This window comes from Oryzias latipes, chromosome 18 (assembly GCF_053564925.1).
Source record: "Oryzias latipes strain Hd-rR chromosome 18, Olatipes_Hd-rR_3.1".
Classification (NCBI taxonomy): domain Eukaryota; kingdom Metazoa; phylum Chordata; class Actinopteri; order Beloniformes; family Adrianichthyidae; genus Oryzias; species Oryzias latipes.
The window spans coordinates 17,560,422-17,581,498 of NC_136254.1; the positions used below are offsets into that span (position 1 = coordinate 17,560,422).

A 21,077-nucleotide genomic window follows, 5' to 3' on the forward strand; every position below is an offset into this window, starting at 1 on the left:
CGGCCCAAATGATTTGGGTAGTTGTCCATAACCTTTCGGGTCTCACTGAAATGTTATTCTTCAGAACCATTTGAGCTGAAACATTGACTGTATATGAGAACTGGACCAAGTGAAGTCATCCATAAAAGGAGAGAATCAAATGTTTTGAGTGTTCAGCTTGAGAAAAAAACACTTTTATTGAGACAATCTGATTGGTCAGTTTATAACTTGAATAAAGTTCATACAGAAAAAAACATCATGAAAAAATATTAGGATTAACAAGAAGATGTTAAGAAAAAGGTATCAGAGCACGAACGGTTATTATGACTAATAAATCCATTTATCTCTATAGAAGTCTATGGGATTTTGGCTTCTTGGAACCAGTAGGTACTTCCTGTTTGAAAAGCTAGGGGGGGAGGAGTTACTCAATCCAGTTCTCATATACAGTCCAGGAGATGAATATAATCTGTAAACCTTTCCACTATTCCATTTACCCCATTGGCAGAGTTTTTGCTTATTTAAAGAAAATCTGCCAATGGGGTAAGAAGTTTTGTCTTATATCTATGGGGGCCTGTTTATGCAGTGTCTGTGCAGATGACTGAGACACAGTTTGGAAGATGCAAGTGTGGAAAGGTGCACATATTTGCTTGGGTTTCTTGGTTGATTTCTTTTTATTTGTCCATGAAGTCAACCAAGAAAAACTAATGGTTGCCAAATAACAGGCCTGTGACAGCAGGAAATCAACTTTAGTAATTTTCCAAACAGTTTGAAACCACAGTTAGCTCTTTTTCAGAGTTAGACTTTGAGGAAAACAGTTCACATTTCCTAAAATAAAAGCTTTTTTAAAAATCCTCTTTCAGAAACTCTTCAAGTTTTTTTGAAAACTTTATTGTGAAAGAGCTTATTTTTTAAAATCAGTTGTGAAAATAGAGATATTTTATGAACTAAATAAAAATATGTGAATGTATGCAAGTTTGAAAGTTGAGAGGAGCAAATTTTTTTAAATAGAAGATTAAAAAAAATTATTCATTTTACTAAATAAATAAAACACAAACAGAAAAACAAATCATTCTGTTTTATTAATACGGTCATCATTATAAATATCATTACTATTATCATTGTTAAAAACCGAATAAACTCTCACATGGCTGTGATTGATGTGAAAAAAAAAAAAAATCAAGGAGCACCATCTATGTCAAAGTTCATAAATAACATGGCCGGTATCCTATGCCAGCATTTGGGGGCATGTGGTGTTTTGTTATTTAAAAAAAACACCCCCTGGACTCACTTTAATCTTATATGATGTAGTATGGGGTTCAATTCTATCGTCATGCAACGCCTCTGCCCAGCAGGACTGCAAATGACAACACATGGAAAGCCAGAACAACAATAATAACAATAATCATACTTATAATCATAATTACCCTTAAAGCAGTTCTTTAAAAACATTGCACCTTAGTTTCTCTGGAGACTTGATTGATTATTTTTGCAAAGCCCCTTTTTCTTTCTGACAGCTTGCACAGAGTCTCTTTGGCAAGTTTGAGCATCTCAAGTTTGAGTTACAAAGGAAGTGAGCACATTCTTGAACCAGGCGGAGCATCTTCGTTTTTACAAGTCAAAACTTTGAGGTTTTTGCAACACAATTGATGGGTAATCGGCTCCAACAACCTTTAAGTCTGACTGACAGATCTTCAAGTCTGCACTAACAACTCTGTATTAACACTGTGCACAACGGAGATGCTACACACAACTCCATCAAAACCCCCAACCGTTGTTTCAAAGCGGGAGAAGCAACAACAAAAAAATACAAGGATTTCTGTACCGTGGTTTCAAGAAATGCTTCTTTTTTTTTAAATTTAACTGAAACTGTACCATGGTATAAGATGAGCAATTTCTACATGAAAAAAAAAATTCTTGTGGATTTGATTAAGGAAAAATTAATTCCCCGTGGCTTTTTTTAGTGGTAGAAAAAAAATCCCTTTCCCAAACAGCATCAAAACTTTTTAAGAGTGTCTTAACTGTGGGAAAATATTTTTTAACAGCAAAAAATGAAAAAAGAGAAGATTAATTTCTGAGCAAGTTTTTCAAGCAGGAATTGAATCAAACAGCAGTTCTGCTACAGTCGTCCAGTTATAAGAAAGTTTTTTCTGTATATAAAAGGGGGGGGGGGGGGTGTTGTATAGTTCCCTTTTCTTATGGTGGTTTGTTTTTAACTTCTGAACACAAAGATGACATCTAAATAGGTAAAATAAAATATACATTTTCCTGAATTCAGTTTTATGGGCCTTTCCTATCCTTTTGTGGCACTTGAGGCATTCCCCCCCCCCCCTTTTACACCTTATTCCTTCTTTCATTCCTTGCTCTGTACTTCTTCTCCTTCTCAGTTTCTTTCATTGGGCCCCGGTCCCCTTAAATTCTCTCCCTTTTTCTGCTCGTCCCTCTGTGGCAGTCAGTCAACCGCCTGCTGCTCCGTCTACACCTTATCCAGCAGCGATCTCTTACAGTAGAGGAGGCGGCGTGGCATGCCGTACTTCCTGAAGAACAAAAGTGCTCCCAGCGTGACCAGTACCAGTACGAGTAGGATGAGAGGGATCACGACAGCCACGGCCCCGGCGCCTCCTGATCTGTCTGTGGCATCGTTCCGACCCTTTTTTGGCTCCTCGTTTTCACAGCCCATCCACTCGCGGAGCACTGACTTGGGGTAGCCAGGCTCCACCTTCATGTGCTGGTTGTTGAACTTCCAGTATTTATTGTCTTTGTAGAAGTAAGTGTAGGCTGAAAAAAGAAAAGAGACCACATCTTAGCTAGGAGGATTGTTTTACTTTTTTCGTAATCATAAAGATCCACTCGGATCATCCTTTGATCTATTATAAAAAGCGTTCCCAGTGATGTTTTAATTATGATTATGCCGTTTTTAGCCAAAATTTAAAAAACTGTGTCATTTTCTAGGACATAGTTTCTGCAGAGCGGCAGCTGTTTATTAGAAATTTGCCTCTGAGTTGTGGACGGCACTGTTGAGTAAGCCCGTCCCTACTTCCCATCATCCATCTGTTTACATGCTCTCCCACTAGCTTACGGCCTCTCACACCCTCAACCTAACATTAATGGTGTAACAAAAATGGCAAGCAATATTGGAGTTTTTCAGCCATACAGTTTTGAACCAGATACTAGCTCAGATGAGGAACATGAAGACGTACATGGATCTAGTCGTCTGCAAGTGGATGCATCAGAATGGAGCGGTGCAGAGCTCGCGGTCCGCCCAGTATATTTCCTACATAACAAGCAACATTTTTTTTCCATCTGCTCCTGATTTACAAGCAATTTAATAAAGAAATACTCAGAAATCCAATTTTGTGCTTAATTTTCTTTATATATGTCCTTCATCATCAGATAAATGCTAAAAAAACATGTTAAACTAAACACAGTTTTCAGTGGAGCGGGTCTTTAATCTACTATTGTATAGATATTTGTTGTTGATTTGTTTTTTTCCTTGAAATTGATGTAAAAGAAATTGATGTAAAAGGAGAGGCACAGCTTTTCCTTCTTGTAATTCTTTACACAAATAACTCATCAAACACCCAAAATTTTATTGGAAGAAAAACTCACATCCATCTTCGCTCATGATGACGGCTTCAATGTTATCTGGTGCTCCAGTCCATGTGTTGATGGACTTTGGATAGTCTCTGTCCACTCTGCGCGTTTTCTCGTTATAGCGAAAGTATCTGCATGAAAAGAAAAACAAATCTTACAGACTAGAAGAATTTCTTTAGAGAAATTATCCTCTGAGTAAAAAAAACCCTAATTGATTGCTGTGTTTAGGACATTAACAGGTATTTCTTGTATGTTTAAATGTATTAAAAGGATTGCTATATTGAAAATAGTGATATCTAGGGGCAAAAATGCATATTGCATTAAAGAAATTCTACTTCCTCTGCGTGCAGAATGCAGGCAGTTAAAACCACAAATGGGCGTCTGCGGTAAACAAAAAAACAATAGAAACTCAACAAGTTGTTTGTGCTTTGATTGAAACTATATTTTCTGGAATGCAAACCTCCTCTGTGGTCATGTGTTTACACATCATACATCAAGATAGAACAGCTGGTTTAAACTCCATAATACTTCAACCAAAACTTTGTTTTAGTTGCAGTAAAAACAGCAACAACCAGCAACACATTTAAAAATGTTTTTAACTTAAAGCATACAGCTGGGCTTTAATGTGGAGTTTAACATTTTTACAATAAAGAGGCAAAACATATAGCTGGTTTGTCTACAGCATAGCATGGCTTACACCTCCAATCTTCATTTTTTTTAAACCAATTTTGAACCAATAAAGTAAAAACATAACATCTGAACTGAATGCCAATCAGAATGAGTCAAACTGAGCATGAGATGAAATGTAGGTTACCAGAAAGCTGCCCTTCAACTCTGCTAAATTAAAACCCTCCATAAATGTTTGTTATTCTTTGAAAGGTTTTGGAAAGTTTTAAACATATCAAGGGGAAAAAATGAACTATTTGTCACCTGTCAATCTTGTAGATCGGAAGAAAAACTTACTGGGATCCTTTAAAGAAGAATGTCTGTCCTGTATGTGTGTAAAGGAGAGCAGCATCAATCCTGTCTTTTGGAAGGCCGGTGCCCAAATCTCCCAGATTCTTTGGATAATCCTTCTCCAAGGTAGACTCACTAAAAACCCAATATTTGTCACCTGCATAACAAAATGGAAAGAAAACAGAAATGTTACAGATTAAAAAAGCTTTACCTGCCTTAACTCTGAATCCAAATTGAATTTACCCTTAAAGAAGACAAATTTCCCATCAGTCCTCTCGTAGGCTGCGTCAATGTTCGAAGGAAGACCTTTCCAGAAGTGACCAATAGGCATGGGATAGTTTGGCAGCACTTTGTTATTCCGAACTCGCCAAAACCACTTGTCCTGCAAGCCCAATGTGAGAAGTTTGACTTTATTTATGAATGGAAGGCTTGTTAATTAGATTTCCTCTCACAAAACTAGAAATGTTACTTCTTCATCCTTGTGTTTTTTGATTCCAATCAACCAAAGAGTTGGTCAACATTAAAACCTCAATGGATAAAGAGGGAAGCTGTGGGTTCTGTACCTTAAAAACAAACTTCTCCCCTCTGAGGACTGCGATGGTGTCAAAGTGTCCATCACATATGTCCGGGCCGTGGTCAGGCTTGTCAGGCTTTGATGGCTTAGTGGGCCGGGGGGGAGGAGGAGGAGGGGGCACCCCTGACTTTGATCCTGTTAGGAGAGATTTTGTCAAAGTCAGGGAAAAAGGGTTCCTATGAAGGAGGACCACAAACCACACTTCTGAACCACCATGTGTGTCATATACTGTGGCATAAGCAGAAAAAGAGGAAATAAATCTTTTTATAGCAAAAAAAAAAAAGGTCTTTCTTAGCTGTCATTTGAATTTCCTTTTAAGGCATAAGTCATAGTGACCGTATCAACATTGAGTCTTATAGCTTGGTTAACTCCTATTTTGAATCTCTGCTCTGTTCCTGACCGAGTACCTCGTCTCTGCTCCTGCTCCTACACCTGGCTGTGGTTCCTGTCTCCGGCTCGACTCGCGCCTTTGACTGTCCCCACAACCACGGCTGGATGAAGCTCGTCTGCTGGACTTTTATATATGTAGTTGTAGATTTAGATAAGTTAATTCTTCTCTAAGAGTTCTGGTAAATCGCCTGTCCGTCCTGGGGGAGGATCCCTCCTTCATGTGGGCACCCCTGAGGTTTCTTCGTTTTTTCCGGAATCCGTTTTTTTTGGGAGTTTTTCCTTACCGCGAAGGGGGGTCTAAGGGCAGGGATGCCAGTATAGCTTAGTCAGTTTGTTAGTTCATTTTAGTATTTTTCTATTGAACTCTTTGTATTCGTGATCCTTCTGATTTCATGTTTTACTTCGAAGCCCATCGAGACGACTGTTGTTGTGATTTTGGGCTATACAAATAAAATTGAATTGAATTGAATTGAATCAACTCACCATAAATAGCCTGGATGCCTCTTCGGTCATCATCTGGAAGCTGGAAGTTTTCTGTCTCAAACCACTGATAGAAAGGGGCCATGATGGCGGAAGGGTCATTCGAGTGCTCCAGACCCAAAGCATGACCCAGCTCATGGACCGCTACCAGGAAAACATCATTTCCTTCACACAAAAGAAAACAAAACAATAAAACATTACTAAAACAATTACAGCTCCGTTGTCCTCCTTTGGTTCTGTCTCCTATTTACCTCCCTGGTCCGTGGTCCCTGTTGTCCACGGCTCTGCGAGGTCAAAGTGAGTGTCTCCCCCAATACCGACGCCTGGAAAGTAAGCGTGTGCCAGAAAGCCACCCTCGCCGTCAAATGGCGTGCTGTCGCCGTGGAAGCCTTCAGCGAAGGACAACATGATGTCCGCGTACTTGTCGACTTTGCCTCGGATGTGGCTGAAGGGGATCTCACGGAAGGTGAGTGGGATAACACTCTCCCACGCCTTGAAAGCCTTTCGAATGGCTTCAGATGTGGCTCTTTCCCCCACTTTGGGGGTGAAGTTCTCTATGCTGCGGGGAGAAGGGAAGAAGATAGAATTTAGGATCATAAAATAAAAAGAAACGAGCAAGGGAGGGTATAAATGTTGTCTGAGAGAACATTTTAAAGTGTTTTCTGACCTGAAGGTCACCTCAGACTTCTCCCACTTCAGACCCTGCCTTGCGTATCTCTTCCTCCTCAAGCTGGTTTTCAACTCTGGGCCGAATTTATCTACGACTCCACAACGAGGGCGCTTCATGGCTCTGGAAAAAAAGAGAATCATTTACTTATTTACCACCGTACACTTTTTAAAACACTGGCTGTATTTACAGGGAAGTATTGGTATTGTAAATCTCTATTTTCAACAAAAACATTACAAAACTCAATTGAGTAAGGTAAAATCCTTCCAAAAAAGCTTTGATTAGTTTAAAGCTACTGTATGTTCACCTCTTCATTGCACGTTCAAGTGACCACTTCAAATGAAAGTCTATGTGAACATGGGAACACAAGTGAACATGCTTCTCAGGTTTCCACGTTCTCGTAAGTTTCTACGACAGTTTTCGGGCTTACGTACAGAATGTGCATTGAAAGTTAAACCAGGTCAAACGTTTAACAATCACTCGAATTTGGTTGTGATGTTTAGGTGGCGTCCCTTTAAACACAAGGGAAGTGCCAACCGTTTGAAGTTTAATCATGAAGGAAAAAATTACTAATCGCGGTTTGTGCACAGCCAGAATAATATGACACCAAGTCTTTCATATATGGAATAAAGCTGTGAAAGAAAAAGCCTGGAGTAAGATTCACGAGATTTGCACCACATCAATATTTTGCACAAAGACTCTACCAACTGTAGGTGGCGGACAAGCGGCAGTTAACACTAGAAAAAATAAAAAGAAGCCTTAAGGGTTACAAAAAAAAATTCTAACATGTTGTGGTATTTAATGAATGATTGCCAGAGAGAACTCACTCTAATGTCTCTGTGTCTATGGTGCCGGTGACAGTCAGTCCATAAAACCTCTGCATGGAGGCTATTGCTTTTTCTATGGACTTGGGTGAGCGGATGGCCTGAGCTCGGACATCACCAGGGGGCAGGTAACCATATTGCTGCAGCCACCCCTGAGAGAGAGAAAAAAAGAAAACAGTGAATTTTCTGAAAAATGAATTCAAAAAGGATTACACACATATATATATATATATTTTCTATACTACTATAACAGAAAGCCCAGTTTATGTCTTGTCAACAGATAAGAAATCATATATGAAATCACTAAAAGCTACTAAAAGTTAATTGTTTATTTTGGGGAGAGGGATTTTTTCATATTTATATTTACTAATTGTCCTTAAAACGTGCTTAAAAAAACTTTTGAATTGCTTGAATGTCTTTTGTCATTAATAGTTGCCATTTCATGACATTTTATTGTTCAGTTTTTATTATTTAAGGTTATATTTTTGTATAGTCTTTAATTTTTAAATTATTTTGAAAATACACTAACATGCCATTTGCAATTTGCTTAAATTTAACTTTTCTATGAAAGTCAGTTATTAATTATGTAAAAGGGAAATAAACAGTTGTAGAAAATTTCCAACAAAATGCCTAACAGTGACAGATCCTAAATAATTTTAACAATCTCATAAAGTACTTCAATTTTTAACAAGGAGTCATTCTTGTTAAAAAAAATATATAAAAATCATATATTGCCATTGTGTCAGAATATTCAGTTAATTTGAAATAAACAGCACAGAGACCCTGAATTGAATAAATAAAGCTTTGATAGCTGCAAAAAATAGAAAACACAAAGGAATGAAAAACTGTAATTCATACAAAAAGTAGCACTAGTAGCAAGTGCCACTAAGTAGCTGATGAGGGCCTTATGTTGTATTTTTTTTAAAGTAAAATTTCAGAAATACCTAGACATGAATGCTAAGTTTTATTGCTAAAACATGTTTTTGAAACTACTTGTTTCTGCAACACACAAACAGTGTTTTGTGGTTTTCTGTCTTTCAAACTTTGAATTCCCTTTTACTCTGTTTGTGCCAAAAACAACAGAAAACCACCTGCAATAGTAGAAGTACCTTAGTCAACAAAAAAAGAAGAGAAGAGCTGCTTGCTTAAGTTTGTCTGGACCTGCTCCTCTGAGCTCAGCTGCGTATCGCAACTTCATGTTGGGGCAAAGAGACAAACATTTTGTGTGTGTGTTTTGCATCTGAATGGCTTTTTGTATGCCCAGCTGACATGCTAACCTACTCTTCTAAATCTGGCAGCACGCACTGAGGTAATCCAGCCTGCTAAATTTGTAGTCTTTTCTGCATGTAACTGGGACTTTTACAAACTGACCAACTTTTTAGGGGAACTTTGTTGTAGAGTCAGACAGTAGCATGAAGGAGGAACTGACATCCAAATAAAACACATTGACGTAATTTTTGTTACAATGACCCAGAACTGTGTCTGGAAAACTTAAGCCAAAGACAACTGGCAGCTATTAAGATGGAAAAAGTAAGATTCTCAGCTACATTTGAGTTTCTCAAAGCTTGACCTTCAGGTGTCCCTGCCACCCTCTGGTCTGCTTTTCTCCACACTGTCTGTTTTAAACCAAAACAAGCTCAGTTTATGCTTACTTTTGGAAAGTCTCTCTTCTTTCCATTTTTCCCGCTGGTGGTCAATCATTAGACCAAGAACTGTTCAAGTACAACTTGTATAAAATCCTACATTAAACGAGAACAAAGTCACACAGAAGTTTTCTAAATTTTAGCGATTTTGACCAACTCTGATAAAACTTGTTTTTGATGTTTTTTTAGCATGTTTTGTGTCGTTTTTCTCATGATGGAGGACATAAATAAATAAAATGAATCTCAAAATTGCTTTTCTGAGTATTTATTTAGTCAAATCATTGTGAATGAGGAGCAGATGAAAAGATGCTGTTGGAAAAGCTTGTTGGAGCACGTAGACGATAGTTTGGCAAGTCACAAGCTCCCTGCTCTGCTCCATTCTGATGCATCCACTTGGAGACAAACAGATCCATGTGCATCTTCCCACCAGCTTACAGCACCTCACAACCCAAAACTAACATCAGCGATGCAGCAAAATTGGTGAGCAATATTGGAAATGTAAAGGCGTTCAGTTTTGAATCAGATTCCGGCTCAGACGAGAAAATCAAAGTCGTTCATGGATTTAATCATCTTCAAGTGGAGGCATCAGAATGGAGCGCAGCGGCCTACACACTACATTTTTTATTTAACAAATATAATCTTTTTTTAAACTGTATTTTTTCAGTTGCTCCTGATTCATATTGATTTGAATAAAAAAATATTCAGAATGTAATTTTAAACTTAACTTTCTACATTTTTATCCTCTAACATGATAAAATGCCACACTAGCACAATAAAAAGACCAAAAAATTCAATTTTTATTTGAGTGGGGCTTAAAAATGAAAAGAAAACACTCCCCAAGTTTGTAATTATATAATCCTGTTTTTTTCTTTTTCACAGCAGAAGAATAAAAGGAAATGACTAGCTTTGTTCTTGCCTTCTCAAAAGTGTCTAACATCAAAGTTTTATCCCTTTTTTTGCTAAGTTTGCAAAGTTTAAAAACTAAGTATGTGGTTTATTTAAATTATATGTGGATAAAAGCCAATAGCCCCTAAGGTGTTTATGGAAATGTCTTTTAGCATTGTAAAAAGGCCAAGCTAGCTGTTTCCACTTGTAAAGTTTATGCCATGCTAAATAACAACAACACTTCCTTTGTGACTAGCAGAGAAGCAAACATTCCCTTAAGTCTATATGTTTTTGCATCAGGTAATGCACAATGTGTGTCCAACACAAATGAATAAGATGCAATGATCCCAAGCTGATATTTCTTGAGATTTATCGCTGTTCCTGAGTTTACTCTTTAAGTCTGCATCCCACAAATAAGCAGGCCAAGAAGTGGAAAGGATGCAAATTGGCCATGCTACCAATCTGTATACAAACTGTGCACACTCAGGCACTGTTACTCGTGCAGCCAGAGAACAAGGTTCACTTATGATGAGCTGCAAAGAGGCACCTTCCCCCCCATCTATCCATCTCTGCATGTTCAGTCTAACAAGCTCCTGAGGAGTTCTCAGGATTATTTAAGACGAGTAAATTTAATTCATCTACTGACTCTCGTAAGTTTACTTTCTCTGCCTCTGAGTTTGACTGCTGCCATTGTGTGCTGTGGCTCCAGTGTGGTGACGCCTCTGCTTCTATAAAAACACTCTCCACTCCATCAAGACCACTCCTCTCCACCGGCCCAAAGCTACTCCACACACCGACACCGCCTCCGGCTCACACGCCAGGTATCCCAGCATTCACCCCTCCTTTCTGAAACTCCCTCCATCAAAGCGTCTATTTATTGAGACTTCTACATGGCTGCTATTGTCGGCCTGTTGGCCTGGTGCATAACCATGTGTGGTCAAAGAGCTGGCAGCCGGTTTGGTAAACACAACTCTGGGTCCTTCAGTGACGTGTGGTCTAGATGCTTTTTGCGCAGACAGTGAAGTACAGCTCATGTGATGTGAAGTTGGTGGCCTAGGTCACTTTTTGGAATTTTGTGACCTCCGGTGACCTTTTTTGTTGTTTGTAAAGTTACACACATATAAGATATTTAATAAATAATTATCAAATTTGGTTGTTTAGCTGCTTTTTTTATGTTTACTGGCTTTTTCCTAAACAAAAAAACATTACATTCTAACATATTTTATCTTTTTAATATGTTGGCAAAGTGAAAATTATTCCATGATTTAAATGATCAGTCAGAAAAAAGTTCAAACTGGTTTCTTCTTTGTTTGCCCTTTAAGATCTTGAATCCTTCTGTTTGTTGTTTTTCTTTTTTTCTTGGCTTCCTCTTCAATTTCTGCTTCCAACATTAATAGGTGAGGCCCTGTGCATCAAAATCTGCTTCAATAAAGACATATTCTTTAAAGCTGCCAAATGTATTTTGCTTTTTCAGGACACAAGAAGCTTAAAGACCAACTCTGATAAGAATTGTGTTTTTACTGTTTTTAACATGTTACGTTTTGAGTGTTTATTTATTGAAAGCAGAGCAAATGAAAAAAATGCAGTTTGAAAAAAATTGTTTTTTTTCCCGTAGAAAATACACTGAGTGGGCCACAAGCTCCCTAGTTCTGATGAACTCCTTCTACTCTGCAGGAATTTTGTCTTAGAAAACAACACTTTTTAAAAAAAATTCTGGCTAAAAACAAAATTTTCATAATTAAAAGAACCTTGAGAATACTTTTAAAATAGATCAAAAGATGACCAGAGTAGGCCTAATAATAAGACACCAAAGTCTTGAGGGCTTACTTCTACTTTACTGTGGTCAATTAACCAAAAATAACCCGCTGCCACTGTCTGGACTATTTCCTGTAATATCTTTCAAATGTTCCAATAAATTGTTTGCACTGGTATGTTGTTAATCAAAGGTCCATATAAAGTCCTGATCATGCCAGGCTGCGCCACCTTCTATGAGAAGAAGTCCCACGTTGAAACTAAAGGTTTGGGTGTTGTGACCTCAAATGTGATGTGGTATGTATGCAGTGTTTCTGTGGGTTGTTGCACATGTACATAAGGCTGATTAGATCCTCAGATGGGAAAAAAAAATAAAAAATTCTCCAGAGGTCAGAAATTGGATTTGAAAAACCCCAGACACCTCTATAGTGCTTGTGGGCGAAGCTGAAGCATTTCATCTAAAGATAAAAAGAACCGTGGTTAAGCATCATGTGCTTCCTTGTCTCTATTTATACAACTGTAAATAGAGACAATATAGAGTAAATAGAGAAGAGACGATACAGCAGCAATGACCTTTCTCTTGGAAATTTCCTGAAATTTCTAGCCGTTTTCTCTTGTCTACATTAACACCGGGGTTGGAGGAAGAACAAGGGCAGATGGCAGCATCAAAGTTTGCAGAGGATGATCTCAAGAGCAGCATTACAGAGACTAAGAGGTAAAAGCAATAAAGAGAAGTGGGCAGCGACAGAGGGGTTACAAGTGTGGCTGGGTTTGAATTTTGGAAACTGAGTCAGTTGTTCCTCTCGCTTCATGCCAATGAAGAAAGGAAAAAAAGGGAATTTTGTTCTCTGAATTTTACTTTGCCTTCAATTGTTGCCAGCTTTCACCTAGTTACAGCTGAAACCAACATCCTGCTTTTTGATCCATCAATTCAGTTAGAATTCATTCAGTGGTTTAATTGCCAAAATGATGCTCTCTGTAAGAGATGTAGAAAGAAACTCAGCCAAAGCCTTGGTCACAACTGCCCAGATGGATGGATTTGGGCTGTCTGCTCGCGAAAGATGGCCTGCAAGCATATCTATGCTTGCAGGCTGACTGTTAGAAATGAGGAAATGACACAATCAGAGGGTGGTTTGTGTGGCCATCCTATACGGGCATCTTACAAGCACCTTTGCACACCTTGTGTGAGCAGCATCTGCACGCAGTCAGTTAGAAGCCAGAATTCCCACATTACAAATGACTAAAGTGCAGCGTAAGGACACCGTACAACAGCACCACTTGTACGACATAAGTGCTTGTTACTTACATTAACTTTACAAGTACTTCATGATACCACAAACACTGCAATGGTACGTTCCATTTTCACGACGTCCCTTAAGCTGGTCGTGAGGGAACTACAAGACACACCTGCGCTCCCTTAAAGATGCGGCCACTCTTCTCTACGACACGGTCATACAACCTAAAACCGGCAGCACCCTTACGGGTCAACCCCCATGGGTGCATGTGACTAAGGCATAAAGTACTTATTTCTCAGAGGTTTATGGTCATACTTTACCTTAACAACATGAGTGAAATTAAGAACTCTTATTTGATCTTGAAGTGAGAATATATTTAGACAAACACCTACAAAATTGAAGCATAAACTTTTCTACAGTACCTATACTCACTTGCATCTCATCCAGCCACAGGACCAAAGTTTGTTACAAATATATAAATTAAATATCAATAGCATTGTTTTAATTTTGCCAATTAAGGTTCTATAAACCAGTCACTGGTCAAAGAAAGGCATTTAGTCCAGATGCCTCCTGGACGCTTTCCTGGAGAGGTGTTCCGGGCATGTCCTTCTGGGCAGAGGCCCCCGGGGAAGACCCAGGACATGCTGGAGAGACGATGTCTCTTGGCCGGCCTGGGAACGTCTTGGGGTCCCCCCAGAGGAGCTGGAGGTCTGGGCATCTTTGCTTAGTATGCTGCCCCCACAAGCCGTTCCAGGATGAGTGAAAGAAGATGGATGTATGTATGTATGTATGGATGGATGGTCAGCATTGGTCAAAAAATGAACAGTTTAGGAATACTAATATATTGAGGTAATGACATTTTATATTATTTTAGTCTTGAGTATTTTGCCAATAAAACTAATTTCATTACATATTTGGGTGTTTTGACTCAATACCTATGCTAATTGCCTCTGGTGGAAAGTTGGCACCAATGTTCAGAAGTGCAGTGTGTGAATATGTGTGTGAATGGGTGAATGGGTCTTTGACTGTAAAGCGTTTTGAGCCTTCAAGGAAGGTAAATAAGCACAAGTATACGCCATCTTAATTATAGCTTTCCTTGTATTTGAGAATTGTCAGGATTTCTCTGAAAATCTTGTTACCTAAGTACATTTAAATGCAGAAAATTGTTTGGATGCCTTTCTTGTTCAACATTTTCTGACTCAAATCTTTGGTTATGGAAGTTTTTGACAATGCAATTTGCCAAATGTAATATTTCAGGAAAACTAAATCATGTTTGAGAATTTGTCTATGGTGTGTACCAGACTTTAACCGGTACGGATATCTATTCACTTTTGATAAAGTAATATAAAGTAGGAAAAAGTTAAAAACAAACACATTTGTATCAACCTTTTATGCTTTGTATTGATAAAACACAATCATTAAATTGAGAAATATTAATATTTGCATTTTGCTTTTCTTTTTTTTTTTCATTCATCTTCTAATCCGTTTTTCCCTTTCGGGGTCACTGGGCTGCTGGAGCCAATACCGGCCACTTGTGGGCGAAGGCAGGGGACACCCTGGACAGGTCGCCAGTCTGTTGCTTTTCTTTTAATATAGAAAAAGGCAAAACTTAGAGGTGTATTTTTTTATTGTAATAAGTAATCACCATTGATATTGGATTGGCCATCACGTCATATGTGACGTGACACACATGCGCCACTACTATGCATTGAGTGAAGAACTGAGGAAGTTTGAAAAATATGTAAAGAATCACAAAAGGGGACGCAATATTTTGCAATCAACTACAAAAGCCATGACAACAAAATAATCCGATCAAGAGGAATCATCAAAGGATAGTAACCACGTTTTAATAGAGAGAAATCAGGCTGGAGTGTGGGCTAATGTGGGTGCTAGCAAGTAGCATGCTAGTTTGGTTAATTGATGCATATTTTTATTAATGTTTGATGTTTTCTAATGTTTAAAAACATTGTTGATATTTTTCGCACATATTTACAAGCAACCAGCACAAAATCTGATGGAAATTCATGTTGGCCACACTTATTACAGGCAGCCAAAATGCACTTTGCTGCATTGTCTAAGGTTAAATGTTGTTGTTGGTTTTACAGAAAGTGACTATTTGCACATAATTTTCTAAATAAGTGCGACCAGTGTTGAACTTCTTTTTTGGGTGCATGGATCTGAAGGAAGGGTTAGGATTTACGGTTAGGTTTGGGGTTAATAAACCGAATGGTTCCCGAGCACGGCTTTTTCTGCAGCCAATTGGTCGACTGCAGAGAACAAATAGCTAAAATTCAACTTTAACTTTAAATACTTGTGACAAAGCAACAACATTTAGCCCTGGACGCACTAAAAATACATGCAGGCAACGCAGCAATGTGCATATTTTGTGTGTTCAACGTGAATTTCCATCAGTTTTTAAACCGTACACTGAAGAGAGCAGTTGATAGGAGCTGTGCCCCAAAACTTTAACCTGCCAGACCATTTACAGGTAATATCACTTTGTTTTGAATCTTAACAATTTGGCAGGTATATTTGATGTTATGATACATGTTCTTACGTTTAAAAATGTTTCTTGTATCAGCCAAAGATGCCAGCTGAGAGAAGCGGCCTTATTATTCTCAAAGGACCATGAAGTCGTCTATTTATTTGTAATTTTTAAATGCATTTGACATATAGTACTTCAAAGTATTGTAACGTCCGGCTAAACCTGATGAAAATAAGTCGGAGACCTTGAAAGTAGCTTAAACACTTGCTGTCAGCCGCAACCACGCCAAAGACAGCACAAAACAGAACGCCATGCCCTAACGCTGTCTCTTCATTCGATTTCAGCGCACACATGCTCTCACGACACTCCTTTATATTCACTTGCTCCTCCGCCCCGACTCACAATCTTGCCATCACATTCATTTAAACGGCTGGAGCACCAATGTTAAACACAGAACTCAACAGAATTACTTAACACTAACTGAGCACAGCCACACAGCACAGATTAACACAGTTTAACGTCGGTCGGTACAGTATGTTATGGTCTATTATAAGAATAATAAAAGATAATAACAGTTGTAGTTTATTACAATTTTTTTAATTATGGGGGATTTTTACAAGGTGTTGCTTATACATTTATACCTCTTTTTTTAGCACTTTGAGGGGTTTTTAATAAGAAAAAGCTTATGTTAATTAACTTTGTCAACTTTATCAACCATTCAAACTATTGAACTTCATTTATCTCCCTCCTTTCTGGGCTTCGGTGGCAAGCATTTACAAGCTCAGTTATATAGAGTCTGGCATTTAGGGATATCGCAAATCACAGATATTTAGAAGCTGTTAATTTGACAGTAATCTGTTACCTGTAATACTAAAAGGAAGCAGTTCTTGCACCGTTTACAGAATAATCTTAAGAGATGGTAAATATTGAAATATACCACAAGATCAATAATTTTCCATGCTTCAATTCGAGCTATGTTTTGTGCAAATCGGTTGGATGAGGGAGCTAGCCAGATGCTTGTGGTTGATGCCTGCCTGTCTTAAACTGGAACAGCAGGGTTCTGTTGACGTGACTCAATGCATAGCAATGGCGCACATCACTGTATATAGCAGCAAATAGGCAAAGACCATATGCATCAATCCAGTAATATAAATTTAATATTTGACTAAAATTATTGAACACCACACACATGCGTGTGGACCAGCAGTGGCACATTTCCATTGGTAGCTCTACTCTGAGCTCTCTCTGAGTGACCGAGCTTCTCACTCCATCTCTAAGGGAAACCTCAGCCAACTTACAGAGGAAGCTCGTTTCAACTGCTTGGATTCAGGACCTCATTCTTTCGGTCATGACCCAGAAGTCATGACCATAGGTGAGTCTTGGAACAAAGATCAACCTGTAAATTGCTTTGCTTTCTGGCTCAGCTCTCTCTTCACCACAGCGGACCGGAACAACGACCACATAACGATGGACGCTGCGCCAGTCTGCCTGTCGATCTCAAACTCTCATCTTCCCTCACTCGTGAAGAAGACCCCAAGATATTTAAACTCCTCCACCTGGGGCAGGAGCAATCCACCCACCCAGAGAGGGCAAACTACCTTTCTCTGGTCATTTTGATCTCAAACAAAAAACTTTTTTTTTTAAATTGTAGAAAATGGATTTGATATTTGTGACATACAAAATGTTTCTGTTAATTTGAATAAATTTAACATCGGTTGGGGCTTTTAGATGACTTTTTTTAAATCAGTGTAGGAAACGTTAAGCCTAGAACCTGACCTCAGTCGATTCCAACAATCTGATCATGCTAATCAAAAACCAGATGATCAAAATCAGATGATGCAAGCTGGACCGGTTTACTTATGAACACATGTTCATCAGTTTCTAATTATCTGAGCCTGTTTAGGTGTCAAAAGCTGCCAGTCAAATCTCTGTTTTATTTGACCATGACAAGAGTTTTTTCTGAAAGTATAAACCCCTCCAAAAACGAGAAACGAAATGAAACCCAGATGTGTTTGGACCATGAAACATGTGTCTTCAGATGCTAAATTTCCCATTTTTGTAATGTGTTGGGAACTTGCTGTTTTTATTGCTGCCCGCTTCCTTTGGTCGTAGTGTCTAGCTAAGCATTTTATTAAACTTTAGCAAGGTTTGAGAGGGGGAAAAAATGTGAATGAAAATAATGTCCTGAGGCCAACTTCAGAAGAGACCATTTCATTTTCTGAGAAGTGAGGAAGTTTTACGTCTCTCTTGGTGGGGCTTCTTTTTTCACTCAACATGCATTAAATGGGTTTAGTGTGTCAGGATGAAGTCAGAGAAGGATGTTCTTGAATTGGGCAACACTATGACACCACAAAGTTCCTCTGAAACTTTGAAATGTGCTTTATTTGAAGTTTCTAAAAAAAAAACCTGTCATAAGGAGTTTCACTTCTGTTGAACACCATTGTTATTTTGTTTCAATATTTTGTTCTCTATCTGCCAAGTTCCAGTTTAGTCTTTTTTTTTCTGAGACAGACGTGTCTATCTTTTGATCACAGGTTTCTTATGCTGATGTAATCCTGAACCTATAATTAAAGTTGAGCCTCTTTCTGCATTCAGACTGACTTCAGGTCACTGGAGACTTTTGTGGAGGCAAACTTCACCAAGACACAACATTTTCACTTGATTCCTGATATGAGTGGGAAAAATGCAGTCTATTTCATCTCCACCTTGATTCCAAGATGTGATCTCAATTTGAAGCAGTCAAATTTTCTGCAATCTTGTTTCTGTTTAAACCATAACATGTGTGAGCTCAGTTCTCCATGGTGGGGGAGCCGGCTCCAGCTTCTTGTAAACTGTCTGACTTGCCTTTGTCTCGCCTTGTGGTCAGTGACTAAGGTCTGCTTTGGCTACATTGCTCATCCAGTGCCCACCCACAATGCAACACAGTCTCCTGCAAATGTCCTCCAATGCTACTTTTCTGCAGGAAATATGACTATTTGGTGTGCAGGGAAGTAACAATTCCTTATTGCAATGATTCGATTCATAAACTTATTTGTGGTTGACAATCCGATTTATGGTCGCTTCATTTTAAACGATCTAATTCGATCCGATTCACTGACCTAAAATCTATTCAGCACATCTTTGACCAAAAATTCAACCAGTGAGACTCAGAGATGAATACCTGGGCACTGAACAGCGCAAGTGAAGTTTTCCAGATTCCTTTGTTTTTTATGCAAAATAATCAAGTGTAAATCAAATATGTGTACAAACAAACAAGAAAACAGGAATTGATGGCAAATATGTTTACATTTAAGTTTCATAAATTTCATTGTTTTTCCACATCAAAATAACACAAACAGAACATTATTACAACATTCTTTCACACTGTATGGTCACATGTCAAATTTCCACACATTGGACAATAATGATGGCCTGATCATTTTTTTCCTGCCATCACAAGTGTGTTTGTCCGTTTTGATCCACTTGGTCACGTTTACATCATATTAAAATAAACCTATCGATCCTCAATCCAAATGGTATTTTCCAATATTGATATAGTCGAAATATTTCATGTTTGAAACAATTTTATATTGTTATAGATTGACATTATTAACAACTTGAATTGAAGGAATATAATCAAAGAAGTTGATTAATCGTTAATTGGTATATAAATCCAATTTCCTGTAAAATCTATGGTGCGATCTGGGTCATTTCAGATAAGCATCTCCGATCTGTGTTTCCTCACAGCTTTGCTGATTAAGATGTGACAGGGATCTTGCACAAAAATACCTTCAGTTCTTCTTTGACTCCTTAGGAGCACAGACATGTTGCGCAAGCCTTGTTTACCAAAGTAAAGGCTTAAATGTTAGTGTTTCCATGGAGCAAAAACTGCAGCCCCTCAGACCCTGAGTTGAAGCTCCTGAAGTTTGTGAAAGCAAAAAAGCTTCCAGAAATGGTGTCTCCTCAAACCAAACAGATGAAACCCATTAGCCCCCTCCCCCTTAGTACCACCACTGCTCCCCCTTTAGAACAAAGCAGCTCAGCTGAGCCGTGCAGACAAAAACAAACGTGGACACTTGAGGATTTATTTACAAAAATATGAGGAGGAAAAGGGAAAAAGAGGATATTAAAAAAAAAAAACTATCAAATTTACAAACTTCAAGCTCATAATTAATATGCCCTAGTTTAAAAAATGCATGATTAATTAATAAAAAACAAACATGGATCAGCCTTACCTCTGCTTCCAGCACATTTGCTGAGATTAAGCTCCAGCAGCAGAGCGCGCAGGTCAGGCCGAGCAGCTGCAGCCGCATTTCTGCCCAACTTCACCAACCGTCTGTCTCCCCGACGAGAAGACGAAACTGTCCTCACAGGCACCAGAGACGAGGAGGAAACCGAGCAGAACTGACTAACTCCACATCTGAGCGCACACAACAAATCCAGCGCAAAATACCCGGGACTTAGGGGGCTGTGTCTCTGAACCGAGCGCACGAAATGTTCAATAAAGTCAGAAAAGTCTACGCAGTAGAGCCTCAGTTCCTTTAGGGTTGCTCCGTGAAGGGAGGATATTGGTGAAAGATTTTTTTTCTGCGCAGGGTCCTCCTCCAGATGTGCGCACGTGATTCCACGGCAACGTCAGGACATCTGCCAGGCAAGTTCAGTCTGGATCTGAACAGTTTTCATGCAACAGGACAGCAAAATACCACACTAAATGTACATCTGTATACATTTAAGTCAACATTTCTTGTAAATTTCGTAAATTCCTATTGGTTGTTGCTGCATACAGATTGGGATCAAGAACGTTTATTTCTTATCTTACCTAATCGAGTGTTTGAGTTTTGAATAGTTAATATTGATGCTTTATATTATATTTTTTATGAATTTGTGTTATATTTCAAATGTTGAACAAACAATCACATCACATTTTAAGGTTCCCCCATTGGTCCTACTGGCCTAAAAAGTTCATCTCCAAAATCTGAACTTTTTTTTTTAGTTTTGAGTTTCTTTTTCTCAGGGCAGTTCAGTATCATAGTTTGGAAATGCACACAACTGTTTTACAAATGTACACATTCTGATTCACAAATATATATGTATGCAAACACGTAATACACTGTACATTCACATGTGCACATTCTTTGTTTCACAAATATAATTTTGAGGTACAATTATGATACTGAAATCACCCGATAGTCTTCTTCCTCGTCTCCCATTGTTGCATTTATAACTGTATGTACTGTATGTCTTCTAGCTGATGCTTTGATGTTTTTGTGTTAGTCCAACTCAGAGGTCAGAAACCTTTAAAGCCATTTGATCCAGTTTCTTACTGACCAAAACCCAGCGATAACTACAAAGTCCCACCTCTCCGTTTAGAAAAAATACCTTTTATCTATTTTTTGTGTTCATTTATTTTTTTCAGTTATTTAAAACAAAAAAAAAGCTTTTAAATATTTATAATAATTGTTAAATTATGACTGTTATATTTTTCTACACTTAACAATTTCATTTACTTTTGACAGCAGCACATAAAAGTTCCTTTCAGAATAAAATACATCCTGTGTCAAATCAGATTCTCCTACTGCAGCAGATTTACTTAAATTAGAAATTCCAGAAAGCCAAACATTACGTTTTTCTTGCCA

The 21,077-nt window shown here is 38.3% G+C and overlaps 1 protein-coding gene across 1 annotated transcript; it reads right to left on the reverse strand.

Annotated features, from left to right (window-relative positions):
- Positions 1 to 1,039: 1,039 nt before the first annotated feature.
- Positions 1,040 to 20,041, reverse strand: mmp14a (matrix metallopeptidase 14a (membrane-inserted)). The gene is made up of 10 exons (XM_004079834.5): positions 19,677 to 20,041; positions 7,466 to 7,614; positions 6,639 to 6,761; positions 6,223 to 6,530; positions 5,975 to 6,136; positions 5,091 to 5,236; positions 4,771 to 4,909; positions 4,534 to 4,684; positions 3,586 to 3,701; positions 1,040 to 2,754 (listed from the first exon to the last, which is right to left on the reverse strand). The coding sequence occupies exons 1-10, from the start codon at positions 19,752 to 19,754 to the stop codon at positions 2,453 to 2,455; spliced, it is 1,674 nt and encodes a 557-aa protein (XP_004079882.1). The 5' UTR covers positions 19,755 to 20,041; the 3' UTR covers positions 1,040 to 2,452.
- Positions 20,042 to 21,077: the final 1,036 nt, after the last annotated feature.